Source organism: Crocodylus siamensis, chromosome 11 (assembly GCF_052110815.1).
Source record: "Crocodylus siamensis isolate JL-2025a chromosome 11, ASM5211081v1, whole genome shotgun sequence".
In the NCBI taxonomy this organism is placed as follows: Eukaryota; Metazoa; Chordata; order Crocodylia; family Crocodylidae; genus Crocodylus; species Crocodylus siamensis.
This window is the reverse complement of record NC_143405.1, coordinates 44,982,844-45,010,470: the sequence shown is the minus strand read 5'-3', so window position 1 is coordinate 45,010,470 and position 27,627 is coordinate 44,982,844. Positions and strand designations below refer to the sequence as shown.

Below are 27,627 nucleotides of genomic sequence, written 5' to 3'. Positions count from 1 at the left end.
AAGGCTCTGGCCAGCGTCTCCCAGTCAAAACTTCCAGTGACATGTTGGCAGTATTCCTGCGCATGGAGTTGCTGAATGTTCAATTAAGTATCAACCCTCATGTATTTCCTTTCGTAAGACCTATAAATACCAATAACATTTTGCATATTTCATTTACAAAATTGATCATTCAGTCTAGAGGTACTTGGATATTACAGTAGAAATATCCTTGATAGACACACAACAGCCCCTGTATACATTTGTTTGTAGCTTGTTATAAGCTAAAATATTGGGAGGTATAAAGGAAATTCCACACATACCTTAAATTAAATGGTAGTGATATACAGTAAGAAAAATTTAAGCAGTCTAAAAATAATGTTCTTTGTGATAGAAATATGTAAATAAAATGAACATACAATAATATGACGATGAATACAAAAGCCTAGATATCTGTGGAGACTGTATTATTTCTGGAAAATTGTACAGTCTATATCACAAGAATATTAGTGCTCTTGAAAATGTAGATAATATAGTATTAAGGCAGAGCTAGGATTTTAAAAGCATGCATTGTTAGGCAAAATACAAAATAGAATTTAAAAGTCAAATAAAATTCATTTTGTGAGTCTTAAGTAATGTGGATAATGTGAGTCCATGATGTTACTGTCAGCAGAGCACAAGTGGTGAGATGAGGCAGAAATCTTGAAAATAAACTAACTCTAATTTGGAACAGCCATCATGAAGTACTTTATTTCCAAAACAGACTATTCCTTATTCTCTGAGATCTTTAGGGAAGACACTAGAATGAAAAAAAAAAAAAAAAAGATTTTCTGAGCATGTATACTTGAATCCCCAAATCTTTTTATTCACTTTTGTTCAATAAAATAACATTTTAATACTAACTTTTTAAACAGGTAGCTTTAGAAATGAATATAAAGTGTACATTTACAAACTATTCTTAAAAACAAGAAATTGTTGAGATGCAATAAATTTATTATTTTTAGTGCCAATAAAGTGAATTAGATTTAAAAAACAAACAAACTTGCAATTATATGAATTTGATCCTTATCTAGTGAGCCCCAACTCTGTTCTGGGCCTGAGTAAATTAATTAAATGAGTAAATCAGTGGAAATGGGTCCCAGAAAGGTTGTGAGAGGGGAAGGAAATCCTTAGAAGCCAGACCAGAAAGCTATATTGGTGTTACTTTATACTTATTAATGTAATGTCCGTAGCTTCTGTGCTCCCCTCAGTGGGGAGAGTTGTGGGTGGATTTCTTTAGCTGTGCATATTGTTGTATGCACAGGGCATACAGTGTTTAAGAAAGACAAGCAGGATCTCTTTCAGGAGGATAAGGCAATATGCTGCATTTATTAAGAAGTGCAAAATCCTTACTACAACTACAAAGGCCTTAAATCATTACAGAATGAAAAGTCCTTGCAAAGTCTACAGCTAAAACTGGATTCTTACCAAATTTAACACCGTATTATATTACCACACATACACCTACATACATATACACACTAGCATCAGGTACTACCAACATTAAGATGTTACCAATTTTAGTTGCTCGAGTTAACTTGGTGGCCAGCTAAGCTAAGCTGGAGGGTGGAGTGGGGCATTTTTTGAACACGTACCAATGCTCCTCATTGTTGTTCCAGAAATCATCCAAAGACTTCTTAATCTCGCCCATTTTTATAGTTCATTTTAAGGAGGTTTCAGCTGCATGTCTGTGGTTAAACAGCTTTCCTGTCTTCTCCATTGGCTGGAAGTTCCATGTCGTTTAGATGTTCTGTGTCAGTTAGCTAATTCCCACCAGTTGCATGTTTTGCATCATTGAGATGTTCCACATTGGTTGGGTTGGTGGAATAACATCAGTTTCAGTTGAGCTGTTTGGACAGATTTCTTCACTTGGGTTTATCTGTTGCATCTTTGGCCACTTCTGCAGGCGTGACATTTTTTTATCTTTTCTGTACATATTTTTCCTTTCCTGACACATACATACCACATCCATGCAAAACGAGGCCTATTAATTCATTAAAATGCTAACCTATAAAATAAGTTTAAAAACAAGTTTGCAGCCCAGGTTTCTTATATTAAATTATACATTTAAAATAAGATTTTATAAAAGCAAAAAAAAAAAGACAAATAAACATTAATTGATGAAAAATAGTAAATAAATGAATAATTGACAAACAATAGCTGTTAATAAAAGCAAAACTACTTTTAATTCTATAATATATTGTTTTTAACTATAGTAGGATGATGTGCAGGCGGGCTTAAGACTTGCATGAGCTCCCTCTGTCTTGCCCAGGGAGTGGAACCACACTGGTTTTGCTTTGATTTAGGGGATGTGGTATTTGAGGTTTGGGAGGTAAGCTGGTTTTCTTTCTATGTGAATTAAATTTTGCACTGATTATTTTTATTCAAGAGATAAATTGTAAATGGAATTAAAATATCAAGGTCTAGGCCATTCTACATACCTCTTTCCCCCCATAAGACCTTTGTGTCAGGAGTATCTGTAAGGAGTGAGAGAGATGGATCCCAGATTTCTCCATGAATTAAAGAATATTCTGTTTGAGGCTGTTAATATGGCTCTGAGCCTAATATCTCCTTCTCCTGCCCACTCCAAATTCTGATTCACTGTGGCATACTGTAAATTCATATAGCTTTTTGGATCACAGGGGGAGGGATTCACTACCTAGATGTCACCAAATTCTTTTTCCCTGCCATTTACTTCAGTACTACAGTGTGTCTCCTTCATGTGAGGTTCTTCAGAGCCATAGTGGAAAAGGATAGGTTTGACCCCCAAATTTATTTGCTTCTAGGTAAAGGAACACTCTTATGTAGTGCTTTAGCCTATGCATGCAGATCTGTATAACTTCAACTTAACTGTGCAATGGATTTCCAGTTAAAGTACACCTAAGCTGCAGGCATTCTAATATTATAAAAGCCTTAATCTGTCTGTTAGTCTGTCCATAATGCTTTATTCACGCTCTGATTGGCTGACTGAAACAGCCAATCAGAGTGCAAAAAAGAGTTCGGACAGGAGGTGGCATGGCAGAATGGTGGCGGGGATACAGGGGACGGAGTGGGGAGGGCGTGGCCAGCACAACTAGCCTCGCCCCCCCCACCCTGCTTCCTGCAGGTGGCAACAATGCAGTGGTGGGAGCTGGCCTCACTGCTACTTGGAGGAGGAGGTAGTGGTGGCGGTGCAGGGGTAGGGATCGGGGTCAGGACACTGTTGGGGGGGCTAGGCCACCAGCGCTAGCCTTGGCCTGTCCCTGCCCCCTTTTATAATCGCTACCTGCAGGACTGACACAGTGGTGGTGGGGGGGAGCAGGCCCAACACAGGTGGGGGAGGAGCAGGTGGGCAGTGGTGGTGGGGGGGGAGGGGAGGAGTGGGCCTGGGAGGGGTGCAGAAGCTGGGCTGCCACTGTGGTGGGGGGGGAGCAACAGGCCTGGCTTGGCCCGGCTTGGTCCGGCCTGGCCTGACGCAGCAGCAGCAGGGATAGGGGAGGAGCGGGCTTCCTCCCTCTGACTCGGGCCCAGGACCACTCCTCCCCCCCACGTTGGCCCTGAGCCAGCTCCTTCCATTCCCCTGGCATTGTGCTTGCCAAGCCCCATCTCCCGCCCTCTGCTGCAGCGAGCCGGCTTCTCTCTACCCTAGGACCAGATCCTTCCCTGCATCAGGCCTGGTCCTGTTCCTCCCCTCCCCCCGCCACTGCAGCAGGGAGGGGGAAAGCGGGCCCAGACCCCAAGTAGCAGGAGGGAAGGGGGGAGTGGCCCTGGATGGGGGGGCCATAGGGCTCCATCCCCACCTGCTCCCCCCTCCCATCATTCTTGATGGGCAATTGGCTAGTATATAGTAATAATAATAGGCATATTCTGTCTGTCCAAAGCACTCTGGGTTGTCTTGGCAGCCAATCATGATGCTTACTGAAACAACCCATCAGAGTGCTCTAGACAGACAGAATAAGCAGTTGGGGGTGAGCTGCTGGCTCTCTCTGAGCTGCGGGGGCCTTGGTGCTTCCCTTCATGGCAGTTTCCCCTGGTACTGCCTGGATGGGGTGCCAGTGTGTGGGTGCTGCCTGGGGTCACCCCTGCCATGGAGGGAAGAACTGGTGTCCCCTGCAGCTTGGAGATTGCGCAACCTGTCAGCCACTCACTCCCCAGCTGTGTAGGAGACACAGGCAGGCAGGCTTCAGGAGGAAAAAAAAGATCAAGCTCCTCACCAGTTCTTTTTTTTCCCCTCGCTGGAGTCTGCCCATGTGAGCTACCACTGCGTTGTGTAGCCTGTGAGCTGCACGGGGGCCTGGTACTTCCCTCCATGGTGGCAGTGTCCCCCTGGGCCACCCAGGCAAGGTGCTAGCTGCACAGGTGCAGCCCCAGCTTGCAGGCAGCACTTGCTGGGTCCAACGGTGCACTGGGTGCTGGAAGCCCAGGTGTGCTCAGGGAAGCTCATGCTTTGTGGGCTTCCAGCACCCTGTACACCATCCCCTTGATTTTCTTTGTTCCTGCGACTGCTTGGGAATCTGCTGGCTGCCCTAGGAAGGTGGCAGGAGGGTGGCTAGGTATGCTGGCAGCCGGAGAAGGCGGCAGGGATGGTGCATGGGACACTAGAAGCCCACCAAACTTGAGCTTCCCCAAGCATGCTCAGGCTTCCAATGCCCCTTGCACCGTCCCTGCCGCCTTCTCCAAATAAGGCCTTTGTACACATGAGGAATATCACTGTAATTTGTTACACAGCAAACTATATGGGATGTGTTTATTTGCTATGGAAGAAGTCATTTAAATTGAAATGTGCCGCTGAATGTGCACACTGTTATGAAATTTAATCGTAACATGCCACCAAATGTGTACACTGTTACGCAGTTAAATTGTTAAAAAGGGCAATTAAACCACTAAAAGAGGCTATTTCCTCATCTGTAAAAGGGCCCTTAGTCACGTGTATGAAGGCCCTTTTATTCTATGACTATAAACAAGTCACAAGGTCAGTTTTTTGACAAAATATGTATTTATATTCCTAAGCCTGTGTTTACACATGGACAGCTTTATGCAGCCTTTTTGAGGGTGAGAAGATTTGATTCTGTTAAAGTATTCAGTCAAAGGATAACTAAAAATCCTGTATTTAAAGAAATACCTTTGCAATAAAAATTTAATTGTAAAAGTTTTGTGGATTTCAGCTAGTTTTCTTAAATAATGTACTTTTCTTTAGTTGATGTTTATTAACTAAACTCTGAAAACAAGAAAACCTATCACAAATGTACAGAAGTTGTATTATTAAAAACAGAAAGGCAAACACTATCACAGGAATGGGATGAAGTGTTGGGAAATGCAAGACCCCTTTTTTAAAGTCAGAAATAGAGCTTAATAGAAAACATCACAGGGCTGAGCAAGACCAAAGTTATCACTTATAGCCATTCATTGTACAGACTTTACACAAAAATGGAAGAGGCCTGATGTGTTATAAGTGTGTCCTGTACTTCTCTAAGGCTGAATTCCCCTATGTCTCAGTCCTGACACTTGTTTAATTGGGTCCAGTTTAAATACCAATAAGGAGTTTGATAATTTACTATATATCCCAGTTCTTCACTAGGAAAACTACTTCTCAAAGACAACTGTACTGGCATGGATGGGAGTTACTGTGGCCCAGGATCTTCTGAACTGCTTGTGAGTGGAGAAAGTGTTGGAGAGCACATGCAAATTAACCCTCTTAGCACTGAATTGCTGTATAATATATTCCAGTTATGCATATTGAATAAATGCATAATTCACTTGGCTGTACAGTGCAATGCCATTTTTCATTTGTTATCTATTGATTACATTCTAACAAGTATGAGTTTCCTGTATATTGGTTAACGCAGGGGTTTTCAACCTTTTTAAATAAATGTACCCCTGATGGTCCCCATTTTAATAAGTGTACCTTGGGGGGGTGGTGAATGGCTAGATGTGGGGTGGGGGGTGGCGAGCAGCCAGATGTGGAGTGCAGGGGGTGGCAGCAAGTGGCTGAGCATGTGGGCAGGTGGCAGGGGGATAATAAGCATGGTGGTCAGTGGCTAGACATGGAGCGGGGGTGTGGCAAGTGGCGATAGTGCAGCTTCTGTACCACCCTGCTCTTGCCCCAGCCCAGCCCTGCTTCTGTGAGTCAGTGGTGCAGAATGGTGGTGCTCTGTCCCCGCCTGCACCTGCATACCCCATGGGACCTTCCAAAGGGGTATGCATACCCCTGGTTGATAACCCCTGGATTAACGGAATAAATTGTGTAATTCTAGTCCCATTCTCTACTTCATAATATAATTGTACTCTAAGTGCGTAATCCATGAAACTGAGTAGGAGCCATCAAGTCAAAGGCTTCTGGCTTGATTAGAACCTGTCAATTTCAAGGGTGCTATTCAAAGAGATAGAATGCCCCCTGAGAAACCAGGTAACCAGGCTTGATGAAGGGCAACAAAGTTACACCTACAGAGCTCTTGCAGGAAGTACAGAAAATCAAGAAAAGAGTCCTTAGGCAGTATTACATGTAAAATTACTTGATTAGAATAAGATGGTTGAGCATTTCTGAAGAATCGTATCATCCTGAACCCCAGCTGCCATGAGGTGTTATGTATTCTTGGTTCAGTGGCCTTAACTGAATCCCTGGAACTGGGATGGCTGAAAAGCTCTGTATCCACTAGGACAGTGGTTCTCTACCTTTGGTACCTTATGTACCACCTGCCGATCGACACAGCAAAAGCAAAACCGGAAGTCCCACCATGCCAGTTCCAGTTTTGCTGCTGTGAGCTGAGTCCCGCTTTTTCCTTGTGGACCGTGGCCTGAGGCAAAGCAGCCTGTGCGGTGCCCTCCTCCCTGTCCCCTGGTACACTGATGCCAGGGAGTGAAAGCCCCAGCATACGGGATGCAGCAGGAGGGGTGATGGCCAGAAATTCCAGCCTCAACAAGAAAAGATGCCTCTAACCCACCGGGCAGGGGGGCGGGCCAAACATGGCACCCATGTACCCCCTGCCCTGCCTGTACCCCCTAGGGTACACGTATCATGGGTTGAGAAACACTGCACTAGGATACACTAGTGGGATCATTGTCTTATATTGGGGAGGCTGGGCTTTGTCTGTATTGTGGGGGTGAGGAGAAGTTTAGACACTCAGATACTTACGGTAGGCAAGGATATTGTAAAAATTTAAATAGGGAAAGGGCATCTAGCTCTACAGGAAATTGAATCAGTAAGGCCAGCCTGGGCTAATGGCCTAGGTGACCACACCTGCCTGTAGTTTTGACTCACAGTTCTTGCTAATTCTCTGGATGGCTTTCTGATTGGCTGCTGAGAGTACAGCTATGTATCTAGTCCCATCTGTGACCCTGTTCTCTAGGTTAGCCAACAGTACTGACTCAGCTCTGCTCAGGTGAGCCTCCTGGTTCCTGTACTCTGATTTTCTGGTTCCTGACCATAGTTTGGCTCTGTCCCTGGACTCTGGCTTTGGATTTCCCCTTGAATCAGTTTCCTGGCTTCCAAACCCTGCTTGTTCAGTCCCAAAAACAGCCTGGGTCAGGGTTCAGTAGTTAGCAGAAGCAGGGGAGAAAACCACATGCCAGACTCCCCTGAGGGGCACCTGCAGAGCCTTGTGCCCACATGTAGGACTTCAGGCATTTCCTTTAAAGTGCAGAGGGGGGTCTCCCTTGCAAGGCCCATCTAGAGCCCTGTGTTTGCAATCCCACTGTGGTTATGACTCAAGGTGTGGGTATCCCCAGTGTCTCTGTGGGCAGAGCCCTACCACTGAACATCCCTTTCCTTGCCAACTAGTCTGACCTGTTCCCTTCCAGGAATGGAGCCTCCAGCTCCCAACCTGCCAGCACCTGATGCCAACCAGACTCACCTAACCTGCACTCATCAGGGGAGATCAACAGCAAATAAGTAGATCCCTTTTCTCCCCAGCACCACCTGGGGTGATGAGGAACAATGGTAATAAGCTGATGGACAATAGGTTTAGGTTAGAGATCCGAAGGCAATATTTTACAGTAAGGGTGGCCAATATCTGGAACCAGCTTCCCAGGGAAGTGGTCCTCGCCCCTATCTTGGGTAAATTCAAGAGGAGGTTGGATGGGCAGCTGTCTGGGGTCTTGTGAACCCAGCATTCATTCCTGCCTGTGGCTGGGGGTCAGGCTAGATGATCTGTTCATGTCCCTCCTGACCCTAGCTATTATGAAACTGTGCACTGGAACTAGGTTCACTGGCTGATACCAGAGGGGCTGGGATCTACTGCAGGCTGCCAAAGCAGAAACTGGCAGCCTTTCCTACCTGAAAGTATAACAGCTGAGAGGGAGAGAAGTGGGTGTTGTGAAGAGGGAGGGACATGGTCCCCAGAGGTGACTAGCTAGTCAGACCTGACCTGTGCCCTTGGCTGCTGTCAGCTGTCTCCAGATAGACTGGGAAGCCTGCAAAACATGCTGGGATGTATGCTCTGGTGTCCCTTGAGCATGCATCCAGTCTTCTGAATGCTTGTACAGTGTTCTATCAGTAGAGTTTCCAACTGCTTAAACTAAACTGCTAGACTTCCACTAGTTGATTTGAATGCTTGCATGCACCCTCTGTATACCATTTGGAACACATTTGTAAGATCATGGGAGTTTCACAAGTGTTATCAGAAATTAGAAAGCTTTCAGTAATGGTACTTTTACCAAGTATAGGCTAGGTGTCACCACATGTGACGGTTTTTTTAATCTTTATTTGTTTATATAGTTGGGTGTTACTGATTATTACTAATAATGATTATTAGTAGTGATATTATATGCAAAAATGGTTAAAACATAGGGGTAATGGTTTAAGATGTTAGGTGTTTTTAAGATTGAAATAGTTCATTGTGCTGAACTTATCAGTACTCCTTTACAAATATAGAATGAACAGTTAATACCAGGATAGGGTGTCTGTATGTAATGGTGGTAACGTCTTGGAGAAATGATTCAAGTTACTGGACTTTAATGAATTAGATTCTCTGCTGCTGTTCTGAGCTAATTTTAAATACACGTTTTTAGGTCTTTTTTAGTTACCACCACTATATCAATGTGATTGATTTCTTGTAAGAATTATATTTGTTTAAAAAAATCAGTAGCCCTTATCTTAGAGTCTTTTATAGATGATAAATGTAAAAACAATGGAATCATAGTAAAATAAGGTGGATAGTCCCAGCAGAACGTCAAGTCCAAACACCTGCTCAAGGCAGGATCATCCTGCTCTAAACCATTCCAAACAAATGTTTGTCTGATCTTTTAAAAACTTCCAAGGATGGAGATTCTACAGCCTCTCTAGTTAGCTTGTTCCAATGCCTAACCACGCTCATTGTGTGAACGTTCTTCCCAATATCTAACCTAAATTTCCACTGTTGCAGTTCGTCCTGTTCCTTGCTGCTACAGGGAATAGCCTTTCTCTATCATTTTAACAACTGCTGTTCAGTTTCTTGAAGATTATTATTAAATCCCCTCTCAATCTTCTCTTTTTTTCAGACTAGATAATGCTGGTTCTCCTACCTTGTTTTATAAGTCATGTTTCTTAGGCCACTAATCATGTTTGTTGCTGCCTAGTAGATTCCTTCTAATTTGCCTATATCTGAAATTGTGGTGCCCCAAAATTGGACATAGTACTCAAGGTGAAGCCCCACTGATATTGAGTAGAGTGAAAAAATCATTGCCCTTTACTTACAAGTAACACTCCTATGAACACAGCCCACTATGCTATTGACTTTTTGCTTGTTTGTTTGTTTTGTTTTGCAACAAGAGTATGCTGTTGACTTATATTCAGCTTATGGTTGACTGTACCCCTGAGGTCCTTTTCTAAAGTACTGAAGCCCAGCCAGTTACTCCCTTGTCTACATTTGTACATGTAATTATTCTATCCTAAGCATAGGACTTTACACTTCTACTGATAACTGCATTTGATTAATTTCTGATCACTTTTCCTGCTTATCACAATCATTTTGGATCCTACTTCTACCCTCCAAAATGTCTGTAACCCCACCTAGCTTGGTTTTATTTGGAAATTTGCTAACTGTGTACTCTGTCCCATCCTCCAAAATCATTAATAAAGATATTAAATAGTACCAGCACAGGACAAACCCCTGGAGAACATCAAGCTACTATTGAAAAGATGCTCGATATTAATATCACAATTTTTCAATATTATTATGCATTATTGCTGGTTATCAGTTCTGAATAACTTCAATTGTCCTGTTTATTTAAATAAATTATGAGCGTAAGCCTGCCATCGAAATACCATTGTGACATCAAAAGCGGAAAAGAGTATTTGAGAAGCTCTCTTTTTCTTGATGAAATAATTGAATATTTGTAATATACTTTGTTTCCTGATACAGGCAAACAACACATACCAGCAAGTCTGTGGTATACATTGGAAGTATTATTTGTAATAATAATATGTAATTGTCTGGAAGACAATATTCTCTGAAATTAATTCAGTCTTATTTTAAATCTTGAAACAGAACAGAATCGATATCTGTTAACAGAATCAATATCTATTAGCCCTTCCATTCAAAGAAGCCTTTAGCCTGTCCCTATCATTTGTGTTAATTATACAGTTGATACTGCTTTAAAGAAAGCCAGATATGCTAACTTTCTATTTTTATATTGGCTGTGTGTTTTTTTAAAATATATTCTTGATCTCTGATTTTTGTTCATGTGTAGACACCAAGTAATATCATTCCTGGTGTACTTCCAATGGAGTCATTCATTTGAGTACAGTAATATTGATGACAATATATCAGGAACATGTGCCCCATTGTTGTTGAAGTTTTAATCTTCTTTAGATCAAGTGAAAACATCAAGAAAATTTACAAGAAGAAAGAAATGAGTATTGGTTGCTCTGCTTGAAATGCTTTTAAACTGGAAATTTTGAGGCAGTAACCCCAAGTGTAAAAAAACAGTGGGTGCATCTACATGTTCATTAATGCATAGTAATTACTGCGCATTTAGTTCAGTACTTGCTTAATGAAGTACTAACTAAATGTGCAATAACTACAGGTACCATGCAGTAATGCTGGTGCATGGTTTTCTTGTCATACTTACTGCCTAGTAACACTGTGCCATGTGTATATACTGTAACATATTAGCGTGGTTTTTGACCAGCATGCTACTGCACAGTGTTATTAGGCAACTGCACAGTAAGTCTCTCATGTAGATGTGCCTAGTATTACTCTAATTTTAAAGGTAGTATTTTTAAATCAGTTGCCATATGCTGTGTTTCCTGATTCATTTCAATCATTTACTGTAAAGATACTTTTTGATGTAGAAAAAAAAGTTACTTCTCTTTTTTTCCCCCCAGATCTTTGATGTGGAAGAATCATCAATTTTTGCCTTGTGGAAGAATGCAGTGAATCCATTTGCCAACATTATTAGCTGGTATTTTAGATTCAATATCCAATCTTAGCATTACTAATTTCTTATTAAATAATACCTCAAAGTAGAAGAAAAATGTATGGAAGTGCAAGAACAATCAGTAGCTTGGAAGGCAGTCCCTCCAGGTCTCCTCGTCTGCCAAGATCTCCTCGTTTGGGCCATAGACGGACAAACAGTGGGGGAGGAGGAGGAACAGGTAAGACACTGTCGATGGAGAACATCCAGTCCCTTAATGCAGCCTATGCAACATCTGGACCGATGTATCTGAGTGATCATGAAGGTGTAGCTTCTACTACTTTCCCAAAGGGCACAATGACTCTTGGAAGGGCTACCAATCGAGCTGTGTATGGTGGTCGTGTCACAGCTATGGGGAGCAGTCCTAATATTGCTTCAGCTGGTCTTTCCCACACAGATGTACTTTCTTATACTGATCAGCATGGAGGTCTGACTACATCTTCACATCATCATCATCATCAGGTTCCTTCTATGCTGAGACAGGTTAGGGACAGTACGATGCTAGATCTACAGGCTCAGCTTAAGGAACTACAAAGGGAGAATGATCTTCTCAGAAAAGAACTGGACATCAAGGATAGCAAGCTGGGATCTTCCATGAACAGCATCAAAACTTTCTGGAGTCCTGAGCTAAAAAAGGAAAGAGTTTTAAGAAAAGAAGAAGCAGCGAGAATGTCAGTTCTTAAAGAGCAGATGAGGGTTTCCCATGAAGAAAATCAGGTAAGCAATACTGAATGTTTCTTTTTATTGATTTACAACTAAGCATTTGGTATTTTCCTTGTGATTCTGTGACTGGTACTGGGCAAGTTTGGCATCATCAACAAGAATTGCATGTCTTGGTATATCTGCCTCTGGCTACTAAGCAGTAGGACAGCACTCTAATAAGCTGGGTGTAATTTGTAATTTCCTTGATGCAGCATTCCTTCATGTTAGTGCTGAGCCGAATGATTGTTTGTCACTACCTGTTTTTGTATTTGTGAGCCTTTTTGTAGTTCTTTTTGCAGCAGTGGTAAATGAACCACAACAATGAAAGTATAAGCAAACATATAGGGGCACATTTTGTATGACCCCTGTAGGGAGTGAGCTGCCCAATTGCTATTAAAGCTAAAGCAAGACATGCTATTAAGTTCCTATAGCTAAAATTTATAATTTTGCAGGCATGGTACAAAATGAATTAAGTTGGACTCATGCCTTGTCAGCTATTTTTCTTAACGAGAGCTATTATAAGGAAATGAATGATCTGAAAATTGTAATTATATCTGAAGTGTAATTACTAATGTTTTCTTTCATTTGTATAAAAAGATGAAAGATACAGTTCTTCCTGATTCAGATTATTTATGCTTAAATATGCAATCCATCACTTGCAATGCAAGGCTTTGAGGTATTTGAGGCAGTTTCCATAAGGCTTTATAACATGGGCCACCGGTGCCTTCTGAGTTGGGGGGGGGCTTGTTCCCCCAGTGGACAGTTAGCGACTGGGGGGAGGGTCCCCCCACAGCTGATCCCGCCGACCCACAAGTAGCAGCTGCATGCTGCTGGCATGTCCAGGAGAGCATGATCGGCTGCGGGGGGACCACTTCTTTGGGCACCCCCTGGCTGGTGCTTTTAGGGGGGCCACCAGTGCTCTTGCCTGCCCCCCCCCGGAACACTGGCTGTCGGGGGGTGTACCCACGCTCTCAGGGGGTGCATGTGCAGCCCTACACATTGCCACTGCTTTATAAAGATCAATGGCAAGGACTAACGCAAAATTCTCTTTTTGCACACGTTTCCCACATACCTAGTCTTGAATACTTAAAGTTTCTCCTTTTTATACCATCTGTTAATTCTTATGTGACAAAAGCATAATCCTATCTCCTTGCTCTTAGAGAACTTAAATCTAATTTCTTCCATTTACAGGCAAACAGCAAGGGTTGGTATTTTTAACACCTCCTTTTTTCCCCAGTGTCTTATTCCCAGGCTTTATTTGCCATGCAGATGGTATTCATGTCTGAACTTTCCAGCGAATGTAGATGTTTCAACATATATTACTTCACAGAGGCCTTAATGTGCTGCGTGTGCTCAGTGTTTGCAGGTGCCAGGCATTTCAATGCAGGACTTGCTGCTCTGAGAACAGGACCACTCTATTTCCTGTTTACTTGGTTGAGGAAACTTTGCATTATATCAGGATGCTCCAAATGTTGGTAAAACCTTCAACATGAGGTAAATTTCTTGTATCTATTGCCATCTTTCTCTCAAAGATCGTAGAATGCTATATCCTGAGTGGAGTCTACATTAGTTAACAGAGAACTTGTTCCTTCCAGTTCAGAGCAATGCTGCTCCATAATCTGCTTTGGATAAAATAGCTAATGGATGCCTTTAAAAACTCTTAAATGCTTACTTCTTGAATATCCCCATGAGCACACATGCAAGGCTTAACTAGAATGGCAGGCTGAATTATTTTGATTAATTTATCTAGCTCTTGAAAGTGGTAGATGCCTACAAGCTTGGTTTTATGATAAACTTGAGCCTCTGTCAGCTTTGTGAACGTCATCTTTCAAGATACAGCTCAAGAATTTCTTCAGCTAATAGTGTGTGGGAGAACTTTTCACAAACAACTATTTGACACAGGATGTATATTTAATTTTTTTGATGAATTCTTTGAGAGATCTTTGAAGCATGTCCCATGGATTTTGCAGAATCATTATTTTAAAACCTCCCATATTAGGAAATAAAACATATTAAAATTACAAAAGAATTAATGGGTCTGGAATTAGAACTGTATGACATTTAAAAAAAATTTAAAATCAATGTTTGCTTGTGCCAAATTTGGGCAAAATGTTGAAATGTGAAATTTTGTCATGGAACATAAATCCCTCCAAAATGTTGATTTGAAAATGCTAAAATATTGTATTTTGAGAGATTTTTAATCACCATGCATTCCGGCATTCTCAGCATCAAAATGTTTCATTGTGTTTTTTATTAAATGATACAAATGCTTCATCTTAAACCTTTTTAACAAGAAACTGCTCTTTTTTACTACTTTATCTTATGGAAGCCATTCTTCTGTGAGCCAGATTGCCTTTCCTGTTATGCACTCTGCCATCATAATTTCATTATGTACCTAGCAGGGCTTGGGTAGAGAGGAATCGGCAATGCACTTTGGGAGACAGAGACCTTCCAGAAGGTCAGCATATAGAGAGAGTAGGGTCCACAAGACAAATCCCAGGTGTCGGTGCATTAATAAGGAAAGCCAGGTTAGTGTTTTATTGAATTGAATTGGACTAAAATGTGTTTGATCACTTCAGCAAAATATAATACTTCAGACTGAATTGATGGAAAATTGAAAATTTTCAGTAAAACTGGGCACATCTACGTGTGCACTTTAATGCACAGTAGACCATTTTACTGTGCAGTAATGTGTCATTTAAAAAACTGTGACATTATGGTAATGCTCAGTAAAATAGCATTAAGCAATCCCAAAAAAGTATGCAAATGCACTACTGTGCTGAAGCTAATGCACATTCATTTAGTACCTTGCATTGGAGGTACTAAATTTAATGCACATTAGAAAAGGCACATTAGTGCATGTGTAGATGCACTCTCTGAGAATTTTCGCAGTGGAAAATTTCAATTTTGCAGAAACTGTGTTCATCTGACCAACTTGCAGGCCTTCTATACTTGAGATCTATACAGATGTTTCACATTCTTTCTGCAGAGTTTAGTTAAAAAATCCTTTTAATCATCTTGACTGTTTAAATAATCTTATGGAATTATTCCAAACATATTTGGGAAAGGATCCAAAAAAATCTTATCAACTATCTAGAAATTCCTTACTCTTAGCAGTGCCACATCCAAAGGACCTTCACCTGTATGCTTACATATATACTAATTTGATGCAATTCTGTGGGTAAGATTCATTGTCAGGTTGTTGCTGCCATGTGTTCTGTAAGGAGGACCCTGATGGTCAAGAACTGCAAAGAATTTTAATTTGCTTCCTTGATATTAAAGATGTCAGTGACAAGTGAATTAAGCAATTAAATTTTACATTGGAAGGGAAATGTGGAGCCTAAGGTCCTATATCTTAATTAGGTACACCTAATTTAATTCTGTTCCCTGCTATATTCCATATATTTTAACTAGTAACATCTCTAGAGCTGGAATGTGCCCAGTGTTTCTGTACTACAGATTTTACAGAGATCCCTCTGTCTTGACCTAACATGAAAGGGTGGATTGATTAATTTATAGTTGTATAAAATTTGTTGATATAGAATGTATACATACTGAGCATCATCATCATCTCTTCAGTCTCCACACTGCATTGGTTCAGTCCTTGGCCTATTTTAAGATGAGTTGCTACTAATCTGATCTGAATTTAGACAAGCATCTTTCTCCCATTACCAGTCCACAGAGCCAATCTGCTCCAGGTAACAAATGTAATGGAGGTTTTACTTTACCAAAGAACAGATTGATGAATCCTAACCATGGATGTCAGTCTCTGTCTCATAAGATGGAAGCCCATCTGGAGTCTCAGGGCTCAAGGAAATTGGATGTGATCCAACGCTACACACGTCGGATTAATAAACCTTAGTTCTTCCCGATGTTAAAAATAGCGGTCTATATATCCTAGGCTGTATGGCCCCTTCCCCTCACCAGCAGCTATCTTTGCTGCCCTACTGTGGAAGGTGACTCCTGGTGTACCACTCCAGAATGGATGCACATGGGACCCTGGATTCCTCCTAGCCTTCTGGCCATGGACCCTCTCAGCCCCACAGTAACCCTGGCCTCAGGGGTAGGGACAGGTAGTGGAAGCTGGAGGAAGGTGTGGGATCCTGTGGACTCTGGCAGCACCAGCAAAAAACAGTTTAAGTCCTCAGGAGCAGCATGTGGGCTACCAGCTGGAGAGCCCTGGCCTAGACCGTTCAGCATTCTAATCCAAAAATGGAGTTGTCTGACCATGAACTGCTCAAGACTCCGGGACGAAGTCTGTCAGCTGAGAGCAGATGCCCATCTTTATGTTTGCATGCCAAAATACTTCTTTCTTTTTTTACATGGAGATTATTTAGGGGAAATAGCCAATGTGAAAAAATTAGAGAAACTGGGACTATCCATTAGTGCTGGTTATTCTTTGCAATATAAAGAGGTTTTCTGTACTATTTATAACCTTCTCCCTTTGGTGTTACAGAACAATTTTTAGAACCTTTTATTCAGGGTTTCCATTCTCCATGAAGTTCAGATTCAATGCTGCGAGCTTGTTAGAAATATCAAAATTTATTATTATATTAGGGTGTTTGAAAGAAGCTATTTCATCAACCAGGAGGGAAAATGAAATATAAACTTTGTCTTCCATTTTTTTGTATATATTCATTTTGTAAGGAGAAAAGCTTTCCTTTCCTTTCCTTTCTCTGTCTTTATCAGATCTTTTTCATCTTTTGTCTGGACCATTCTTGCAGGAAGGGACCTTACTGGTACTGCTTAGGTAATAAAAGTAGGACCTTGACATTTCAATTGTAACAGTCAATGAACTTTAATTGTTTTAGACATTGTTAATATTGTTATATTTTAACTTGATGCATAGTTTCTAGTATGTCCAAGATTTACAAAGATGAAATAATTCCCCCTTCTTTATACAATAGGTCCTTCTTGTTTTGAGAGAGGGAAAGAACCCTCTGCAGGGGAGGTCTGTAAGAACGGCAACCTGGTCATTCTTGTATTCATTTAAAGGTACTTTTGTTACTGCAGCTGTGTCCTTTGTGCCTCTGTTGTTTGCATTTCCTATCCTCAGGCAGATGTTTTTTCTTTTATGTCTTTGTTTTGTTCCACGTGCTAGTTTTTTATTGGTGGGCTAGGGATTGTTTTGACTGTGGATTGGTGATCTACCAATGGGCAAAAAGTAGTCTAGAATTTTTAAACCTGTAAATGGTATTTTTGCATATCGGTTACTAATCTGTAATATCCCAAACAGAGATTTGGTGCGTATTTTTTCCAAGTTGATTTCTATTTTTACTAATTTTAGTTCGAGTTTATTATTCATAAGAGATATTATATAATCTTTGTCTCTGGATCAGAAGGCTGGGAGCAGGAAAGCAGGAAGAAAACCAAAAATCTTTGAGGTCTATTGATTTCCAGGGCTACTGTTTGTCAAAAAGGAGAGAAAACTAGCATATCCACTTGGATTAATTGTTCCAAGACAGAATACCCACATTTATCAACGAAAATAATACTTCAGTGTTTGACTATGTCCTTAATTATAATACCACAGGTTCAAAAAGAAAACCAACTTCATGTAAAGGTCATAAGTGAATAGTTCATTATCAATACAAATATTAAGTACTGCAGATATAAGACATGATGGGCCAAATCTATTTCTAGTGTAATTGTATTGACATCACTGGAGTTACACCAATGGTGAATATAGTCCAAAGATTTTTCTTAAAGTAGTTCTAACAATTTTTATTTGCTTAATAAGCTGTAGAAAATGCAACTTTGGTATGATCTGATTTTTCATTTTGAATTTTCTCTTCTGTTCTGATACTAAATGAGTTTAGTTCTGATTTAATGAGAAAAGGATAGAAAGATCATAGCAAATCATCTGAAAGGTTGATAGTTGTGAATGTAAAAGTGTTTCTTCAAATAGATTGTGCACATCTACAGAAATATGAATAAATTATGGATACGGCAATTACCTGGATAGCATTGATGAAGTATGATGATTTAGCTAAACAGATCAGTGTATCCAAATCAATAAAATAACTTGATTTGCTAATGGCTCATTTAATGTTAACCCTCATACCCTTTTTTTGCAGCTACACTTTGATTTCAAGACAGAGGTTTAAGTAAACAGTAAAGAAAAATCTATTAAAGAGAGCTGAGGATTTTTATGTAATTACTTAAATGCATTTCTAGTAAAGTCTTGTATGATCATGCCAATACAAAATTTCTGACGAAGTTTTGAAGTTCTGGTGACATTACATATTAGCCAAGTTACACTACTATGTTGACCAGTTTCTGGTTACACAGAAAGAAAGAGAGGATGAAAAGATGCAGCTTAATTTAGGCCATGACTTCATTAGCTTATTTGGGAATCCTCTGCCAGAAATCATCCAGTGCAAGTCGTCTTTCCATTCAGAGTTGTTTTTTTCCCCATTTATTTGAGCGCTATCATCAGCTATTCTCCTCTCTTAACCTTTTATCTGTCTGGAGGAAAAGGAATGCATAATTTCCTTTAATAGGTTACAAGGGAACGGCGATTTACCTGACTCCTCTCAGCCTGCCCTGTTGTCTTCTTCCTTCTGCTCAAACCCCAACCAGAGGAGACCTTAAAGGGACACCGTCCTTTTGGTTTTGATCCTAAATAAAGTAACTCTGCCTTCACAGTTACACTGGGCACACTTACATGAGATGTTTTACTGTGTAGTAAACATCAATGTCTACACGTGCGGACAGTTACTCCATAGTAATTGGCTCTAATCACAAGTAAATTTACTACCTGCAAATGCAAGTCGTAAATTTACTAGAGACTACTTACTGTGCAGTAGTTCATGTGTAGATGCCTGACTGGGAGCAAAAATGTTTCTGGACAGCAGGGGTGGGAGAGCCTTATCTCCTAGCCCAGGAGTTGGTTGTGGGACCTGGGCTGGGAGAGCCTTATATCCCAGCACCAGCTCTGTAGTTGCAGAGCTGGTGCTGGGAGAGTCTTATTTTCCCACCCGAGTCCTGCAGGCATAGAGCCTAGGCTGGGAGATCCTTGTCTCTCAGCCTGAGCCCCATGGTCATGGGACTCAGAACGGGAGATCCTTATTTCCCAGTCCCAGCTCCATGGTAGGGTCTCCCAGCCCAGGAGAATCTCCCAGCCTGGGTCCTGTGACTGTGGAGCTTGGGCTGGGAACAATGTCCCAGCCCCTGCCAGGAGGCAGCTGTCTCCTGGCCCCTGGGCTAGCACCCAGAGGGAGCCTAGAGCTCCCCCTGGCTGCTGCAGAGGTCTGTTGCAGGGCCACAGTGAGCAGGAGCAGTCTGCTGCTAGAAGCGGGAAATCTGCTCCCACATCCCTGGGAGACTTTACTCTTGAGTAGTTTACTCAAAAGTAAAGTGCTCCTGGATTATTTGTACCTGTAGACACAACACTGAGTATGCTTGTGTTTAGCTGTCAGGTTACCTGTATGGTAACTTCTGTATTCTCAAATGAAGACCCTTAACTTGCAATGGACTTCATACAGGTAACTATATGGGCTGTACACTGGTGTAAATGGAACTCATTTGCTCTTTATTTCAGGGTGAATTTGATTTAAATTGCACTTTAAATCACTGGTCTAGAAGCCTCAATTTGTTTTCTAAAAAAGGGCATTCTTGTTGTTTGATATAACATTTGTTCAAGGCTATGGAAATAGGCTTTAGTCAGCATACATTCCACATTTTTCCTTAGCCCAATGTTCAGAACTTTTGCCATGACAATTCCATCTGTTTTGTCATGAATTTTTTCACAAATTTTTATCAGATTAGGCCACTTCCAAATTATGGAAGTATTTTGCAATTTAAAAAAATTCTGCCCCAGATATTTCTCTTGTTTCTACTGCCACACCATCCTTGCATTTATCTCCAGACTCCTTCTCCTTGCCCAGATCTAATCCACTCCAAAGAATCCTCTATTCATTTAACTTCTTAAACCTTTGCATTTTTAGAGAGAGGTAAGGGCTTGACTCTGTGTACATAAATTTGCAGAGAGACAATTGGGCAGATAGGAGGTAATCTGCTCTGTTATCTCTCACCTCCATATATTGCTGTTTATAAGGTTGTTATCTCTGGAGACACAAATCGGATTTGAGAACTGAAACTAAGCATCACAGAGATGCTTAATGGGATCTTCTAGACTGAGAACCAAGCCCCGTGCTCAGTGGTGGTTACAGTGGTTTTCTGTAATCTTTACTAATCTGTAGAGGAGCTTCTGGGAACCCCATAAGATTGAACCCCCAATATAGTCCATGGCCTGTTCTGACCTATTTATAAAACTTTTCTAAAAAGGTTACATGAATGTGTTGTCTCAAACAGTATATAATTAGAAGTTGTAATCAGAAATCAGCTTGAAGTGGCCCATAATTTGGCTGATAAATGCCTGAGTGTGTGTGCAGGTACAGTGCAGCATGGAGGCAGTGGGGAGCACAGCTCAGCTGCATTGAGAGTTGCGTGCAGCTGGTAAGTCTGTTGTGGTGGAAGGGGAGGGGGGACAGAAGGGACGTGGGGGGACAGATCAATGCCTGCCATGGTGAGGGAGGGAGGGAGCAGGGGCAGGCACAGCCCAGTTGGGGTGGGACGGGGCATGGGACGGAGCCACAGCACATTGGGGGAGGGTGGCTCCCACCGCTGCATGTACCCAGGAGGGCGTGGGGGGCATGTACCCCCAGATCTGCGTGGGTTGGGACAGGCAGGAAGGCTGCAGCTGTGGGTTGGAGCCGAGGCTATGCCAGGCTCTTCTTGGTGGGGGCTGGTCTTCGGGTGGTGGTGACGCTGGGAGGGTGGCTACGGAGGGGGGCTGCAGCCACCACAAATTTTGCTGTAGCTCACATAGCCCTGCTCCCAGCGCCACTGCCCACCCCATGCAGCTCTGGCTTATCCTGGTGCTTTGGAGGAGGTGGGGGTTGAACTGGGGTTGTGGCAGTGCTGGGAGCGGGACTACGGGGGGCTGTGGTGAAATTTGGGATGTCTGGAACCCTCTCCATAGCCCCTCTCCCAGCACCGTCACTGCCCACCCTGAGCCCAGCTCAGAAGAAGAAGCCCGGTGAGAAGAGCCCGGTGCAGCCTCAGCTTCACTCCACATCTGCAGCCCTCCCACCCTGCTCCAGGTGTGCGTAGTAGTGGGAGTGGTTTCCCCCTGATGAGCTGCTGCTCCGTTTCGCATCCTGTCCCACCCTGGCTGGGCAGGACCTGCTCCTACCCCCTCCTCTCACTGTGGGGAGTATTGATCTCCCTCCACCATGCCACTTCCCTTTCCCCTCCCCTTCTACCACAAGAGACAAGAGCTGCATGGAGCTGGTAACTGGAAATCAGATCAGTTTTAGCTAATATAATAGGCTATTGGTGTTGGCCCCCAAAATCTGTATTTAGTATCTACTCTAATTAACATTTTATAAATATGAATTTAGTCATTCTAAGAAAGTTTAATAAAATTACTAGCTTTTTTGTCATGAATATCACCTAAGTGTTTGTAAGCTGCGTAAGTAGAATGTATTACATATCTTTTCAAGAAAAAAACTTTAGAATCTATAAACAAGCCCAGAATAGACTGGTGTCAGTATTTTGTGAGAAAAGGACCATCAATGTGGAAATATTTGTATTTCAGTGCCTAGCTTTCTTGTGTTTGAGTTCAGTGTCATCTTACATTTAATCTTTGGGCCAAAACAAGGGTCTTGACTTGGGAACTTCCTATAAAAGTAAAAAGGGGTATTTTCCTTTGCAGTTTTGGTAGAGTACAACGTTCTTCACTTTCACTTCTGAATGTCTGAGTTCAATAATTACTGCCCCATATGTTTCTGTGTGGTTGAAATAATTTCTTTATGCAGAGGACCTAATTCTGAGCTAGGCACACTTTAGGAAACATTCTTCAGGATGTGCGAGTCTTATTGTGAGGAGGCATGGAGAAAGATCGCTCTAAGTTCTCTTAGTCTTTTGGATTCAGGTCTTCTAGCACAGCATTTCCCAACCATGGCACATTGGTGTGCTGTCAAGGATGAGCTGTGGAATTTTGAGGAGCCACATCCCTGTCTGTCTGTCTGTCTGTCTGCAGCAGCAGCAGGCAGGGGGTGTGGCTCCAGCCAGTAATTCAAGCTCTGCGCCACTCTTCCCCTGCTGCTCTGCGTCTGGCTGCGCCTCCCCCGCACCTCCCTCTCTGCACTGTGTCTGGTGTGCTGCAATGTTTTTTTATTCATGTAAGTGTGCCATGGGATGGAAAAGGTTGAAAAACACTGTTCTAGCACAAGTTGGAGTCACTGCTTCAGCAGCTTCCTGCTTATGAGCTATTTTAATAACCTAGGATAAGATGAGCACAATAGTTTTTGGTGTATTGCTTCCAGTCCTTTAGCCATCCCTGAAGTAAGGATGCAGTGCAGTGTGGAGTCTTCTAGAGGAAGCCATTCTGCTCTCTCTACCCTGTTTGAAGAGCCAAAAGTAGTTAGAAGTAAATTGGGAAGCAAAGTAACCCAGTCTGATTATTGTTAGAATGAAAGTTGCTGGTATGAGCACACAAAAAACTATTTATCTGACTATAATTAATTTTTTACTTTATTTCTCATTTTTCTCACAAGAAATGCTCTCAGATACCATTTACTGCCAATAAAGAATATTACGATGGTGACTTGACTAACTGGGGGCCAATAATAAGAGGTGCTGAGTGTCTGTACCTACAGGAATCACACACCCTAGAGACAAATCAGGATCAGGCCCTTACTTTGTGAAACGTTCTCTGGTCAATATATGTCCAGTATCCCTGGCTATAGGATTGTGTTCTACTCACAAGCCAGCCAGAAGGACAGCCAGGAGAGCTGTCAGTCATGAGATCTGACTTGCTGGTTACTGCTAAAAGGTCTTTGTCTTCTAGGTTAGCTATGGTAACATTTAGAAGAGCTCTTGGTATACTGGAAGAAGGGCATAATTTTAGTTAAAATTTTGTGGTAGCAAATAACTCTAGAGTTCAGTACTACTAAGTTACTTGGTTTGTATGGTGACAAAAGTGTATTTACTCTTTAGATTTCTCTAGGCATCTGCCACAAGGCAATTACTTTCCTCATTTCATGAATTCTGAGATGGCAGACAAAGCTAAGAAAACACATGTGAAGTGAAGGCGGTTAATGCATCTCACATGAGATGAAGCTCCAACCCTGAAGGGAAAGGAATAACTGTTGCTTCTGCTGAAAGGAAAATCTTGGGGCAAATTCATGTAAATATTGTAGACTGAGAGATTCAAAGAGCAGCAAGGTCTCTATAATGAAGCAAGAATGTGTGGTTTCTACAGTCTCACATTTCTATTGAGGAAAATCAAAGGTGAGCAGAAACTGGAGAAGGCGCATAACACATTATGAGATTTAGTTACAGAGGCACAATAAGGTTTTTTTTGTTTTGTTTTTTTTGTTTTTTTGTTTTTTTAATACCATCAGGGACCCAAACGTTTCGTGATATTGTAGCAGTGTAATTGACTAGAATCTTTCTCTGAATGATGACGTCTAGGTTTCCATTTAAATAAAAAGATTTCCCTTTTAGCTTTTATAACTGTGAAAAAATTTAAGACTTCTCTGTGGTATTACTTAAGCCTTTAGAAGATAGCCTGAAACTATAGTCCTGAAAGGGAGGAACCAGTTCAATTCAGTGTGATGTTAACTCAGAATATGTAATAATGACAGTTACAGGTCAGATTTGTTAACTAGTTCACTGAAGAAACATCTAGCTTAGGGGTGGGCAATTATTTGGGCTGGAGGGCCAGTTAGGGAGTTTTGGTGAGTTGTTGTGGCTCAGGGCAGCACCACTCACCCCTAGCCCACAGCAGCTCACTGAAACTCCCTAACTGGCCTCCATGGGCAGGGTATGCTGGGCCAGGTGGTTGGAATGGGGCCATGGCCAGGCAGGGAGTGGCATCCACAATTGGGACAGGTGGGCAAGGTCAGGGTCAAGGTTAGGGCCAGGATTAGGCTTGTCGGGTGGTGGCAGCATAGGGCTGGGGCTTGGGGCAGAGCCACAGTCTGCTCGTTCCATGACAGATTGTGACCAGCCCAACCTGGGAGGGGGGACAGAGCATACACCTGTGACCTGGCCTCTGCTGTCCCCACCCCAGCACAGGCATGGGCAGACAGCCTCAGTACAGTGTAGCTGTATAGGCCCAGATAGATCGTGATCAGATACTCTGTCGCTGTGTTGCACTGGGGTTGCCTATGTGTGCCCCCGCTGGGGTAGGGGTGCTGGGGGCTGGGCCATGGGTGTACATTCTGCCTTGCTCACAGGTTGGGCTGGTCATGATCTTTCATGTGGGGAGCAGATTATGGCTCTGCCTCAGGCCCTGGCCCCATGTTGTCACTGCCCTGTGATGCCTATCCTGGGCCTAGTCCTGTCCCCAGCCCCAGCCCTGCCTGCTTGTCCTGATTCTGGATGCCACTCCCTGCACATCTTTGGGTCCCATCCCATCTGCCTGGCCAAGTATGCCCTGGCCACAGGGGTCATGGGCTGGTCTTCTTGGAGACCATGCCCTCCTCCTCCGTCCAGTACCCCTGGTGGTGGGTGAAGAGCGGATGGGCTGGGATGCCTGGGCAGTGGTACTAGCACCTGGAAGGAGCCACTACCACCAGGGCTGCCAGGAAATGGAGTCTGGCTGCTGTGCTACCCCAGTCCCATTGCCTACCTGGGTGTGGCAGGACCAGGTGCACATGCTATGGCTTAGGCTCCCCTCTATACCTGGGCTGAACGGGGTTGAAGGACCCACCATGGGCTGGGTAAAAACCCTTGACTGGCCAAATGCATCTTGCAGGCTGTATTTTGCCCACCCCTGATCTAGGTGGTATGTTTATCCATAGGTGCTGGATGCATTTAGAGACAACACATCCATGCAAAGGAGTGCAGGCAAGAGGAAGAGTAGTGGGCAGCTGCTTGTTTTCAGTGGCAAAATATTGGATCAAAATTGAAAAAATGAGTTTGCGGGCACATTTACATGTCCCTTTATGGTGACGTAGCAACAAGTTACATCGCCATACACCACACCACAGAAATGTAGTGATCACATGTGTCTACATTTCACCATAGCAACACACTCCCTGGGTACAGCAGATCTCTACAGCAACTTAGCAGGAAAATCTACCCTTGTGCCACATGCGTGTTGCAGTAACCACCCGTACTATGTTGGGCTTTAGTACTGCCTTTTGAAGTCCTAAAGGAAGTACTAAAGCATGGTGCTGTAGTAACATCACTGTACCAGTGACATGTAGATGTGCCCTGTGAGTAGTTCTTCTGAGATCAATGGAACTACTTGCAGATGTCAAGTTACAGACATGTTAAGCTCTCTATTAGATTAGGGTCTTTGACAATAACTAGCTTTCCCATCTCTCTGCATTCCTGAAGGGCAATTCATGTCTCTCCACTTTTTTTTCGCTTTTGACATGGCATTCCTTGAAGCCTCTACTGCTCTGCAAATAGCAGATACCAGATTTCTGGGTGGATGTCATCCTCAGTTGCCCTTTATCAACTGCCAAAAGCTCTAGCTCTTACTATGCATCTCCTAGAATGACATTTATTTGTTGCCAGCATAAAATTCTGTGGCAAGCTGAAAATGTATTGCCTGTATCATATTTAGAAGTAAAATGACACTAAAATTCATGTTGATAAAAACACAAGAAATATGATATTGTTTGTTTTCAAATACATTTAAAAAAGTGGTTGTGGATACTTTAGAAATAGTAATATTACTCAGAGATATTAATTGTAATTGTAATAGTAATTTTGTATTAATACTATACAATTGTATAATAGTATTAACAAGAAAATATTTTATCTTGTACAATATTTGAACTTGAATCTTATGTAGTTTCAGTAGTTTTCTTGAGTTCTGTCCTTATATTATATTTCACACTTGTCAGCCTTGCCTTGTCTATATTAATTCCTTGCCTGTAATAGGATATGTCATATTTTATTGTTGTACTTCTTAATATCCAGATGGACACTATAGATTATATTTAGTTATCTGTACCTCGTGGCATGTAGTATTACAACACAGTGTTCTTCGTATAGAATCATGTAATACAGAATTTTATCATTGTACTTCTCTCACTTTTTAATGCTTGAATGTACCTGAGCTCCACCATCTGTCTTGAAAGTAGTCACTAATATTTTCTTAACAAATTCTTGAAAAGTTGGGCCATTTTGTGTTTCTTGTTAGTACTTGTCAACTTCTTAAAGAAATATAAGTTAACTTTACCATGATTGGGTCATCTGACATATTTTCAAAGACTCTTTTACAAGGATTTGCTTGAGATTGATCATTTTTTCTTACCCTCATACAGAACATTTGATTCTTTTTACATTTAAGATCAATAGATTATGAAATAAATATTATTCTCTTGGCTTTGAAGGCTTCTTTTCTCCTTAAGAGTCTCTAAAATTAAGTAATCATCTGTTTTCAATAAAGGAAAGTCTGAACAGATGAGAATTTTTTTTTTACTGCGCAGAAACAAACAGCTTTTCTTTGCAACAAAGGATCAAGTTAATAAGTTATGAAGTATAAATCCTCCTCTCATTTATTGCTTGATTCATTTTTACTAGATGGTAGAATATTCTGGAAAGTGGTTGATGAGGTTTGTTTTTTCTGCTCAGCTAGCACAACACCATCAGGAATATTTTATATAAGGGAGAAGAGTTACTCGCACCATACAAACTTACTCCTCGTTTTTGCTTTTCAGTCAATTTTTCATTTATATGTTCATTCTTGTCCTGTTTTTCCTTGATTTAATTTTTGTGTTTTCAATACTATGTACATTTAAAATAGTAACGTTTTTAAAGTTTAAAAGATCTTGAAGATCTCCAGTATGTTTCTTTCTATTGTTTGTTTCAGTTGCAGTTTTTTGAGCATGTAGAGTGAGGGAAATATCCAATACAATGTTAAATGTTGTACAGTAATTCTTCCTTTGCTAAAAGTAAGGATATTTGAAGGAAAGGCACCTTGTTTCCATGCTAGAACCCCGTTATCAGATTAAAAAGGGCCCACATCTTTGTTACTACCCAAGCGGGACTACCAGGGCTGTCCAACTTCTAAACCTCCAGGGGCCACACACTGTACAGGCTGCCCCAGGAGTGCTGTGCAGATGCACCTGCCGGCATTGCTGCACAGTGTGGGTATGTGGGTGTGGTTCCTTCCTACCTAGCCCTAGACTCAAGAGGGCCAACTTCAATGAGTTGAGATTAGTAGGAGAGGCACTGGGGTTCTCAGAGGCAGGGAAACTCAGTGCCCAAGATGAGTGATCGTTCCTTAAGGAGACGATACTCAGGGCCCAAGGGGTGACCATCCCAACAAAAAGCAAGGTGGGCAGGAGTGCCCGAAAGCACCCCTGGCTCACCAAGGGCGTCTGAGAATGCCTGATAGCCAAAAAGGCGGCGTACACCCGGTGGAAGGGGGGTGCTTCCTCCAAAGAGGAGTATACCTCCTCTGCTTGGGCCTGTAGGGGGGCTGTCATGAAAGCTGAGGCAGACATAGAGCTAGGACTTGCATCCAAAATCAAAGATAACAAAAAGTCCTTTTTAAATATATAG

General features: G+C 42.1%; 1 protein-coding gene across 1 annotated transcript in view; it reads left to right on the top strand.

Annotated features, from left to right (window-relative positions):
* Window positions 1-27,627, top strand: part of ERC2 (ELKS/RAB6-interacting/CAST family member 2) — a 1,102,519-nt gene that overhangs the window by 25,507 nt on the left and 1,049,385 nt on the right. The window contains exon 2 of the mRNA XM_090022087.1: window positions 11,297-12,102. Coding sequence (XP_089878213.1) covers window positions 11,446-12,102 — 657 coding nt within the window. The 5' untranslated portion in view covers window positions 11,297-11,445. The remainder of the gene's footprint in view (window positions 1-11,296; window positions 12,103-27,627) is intronic.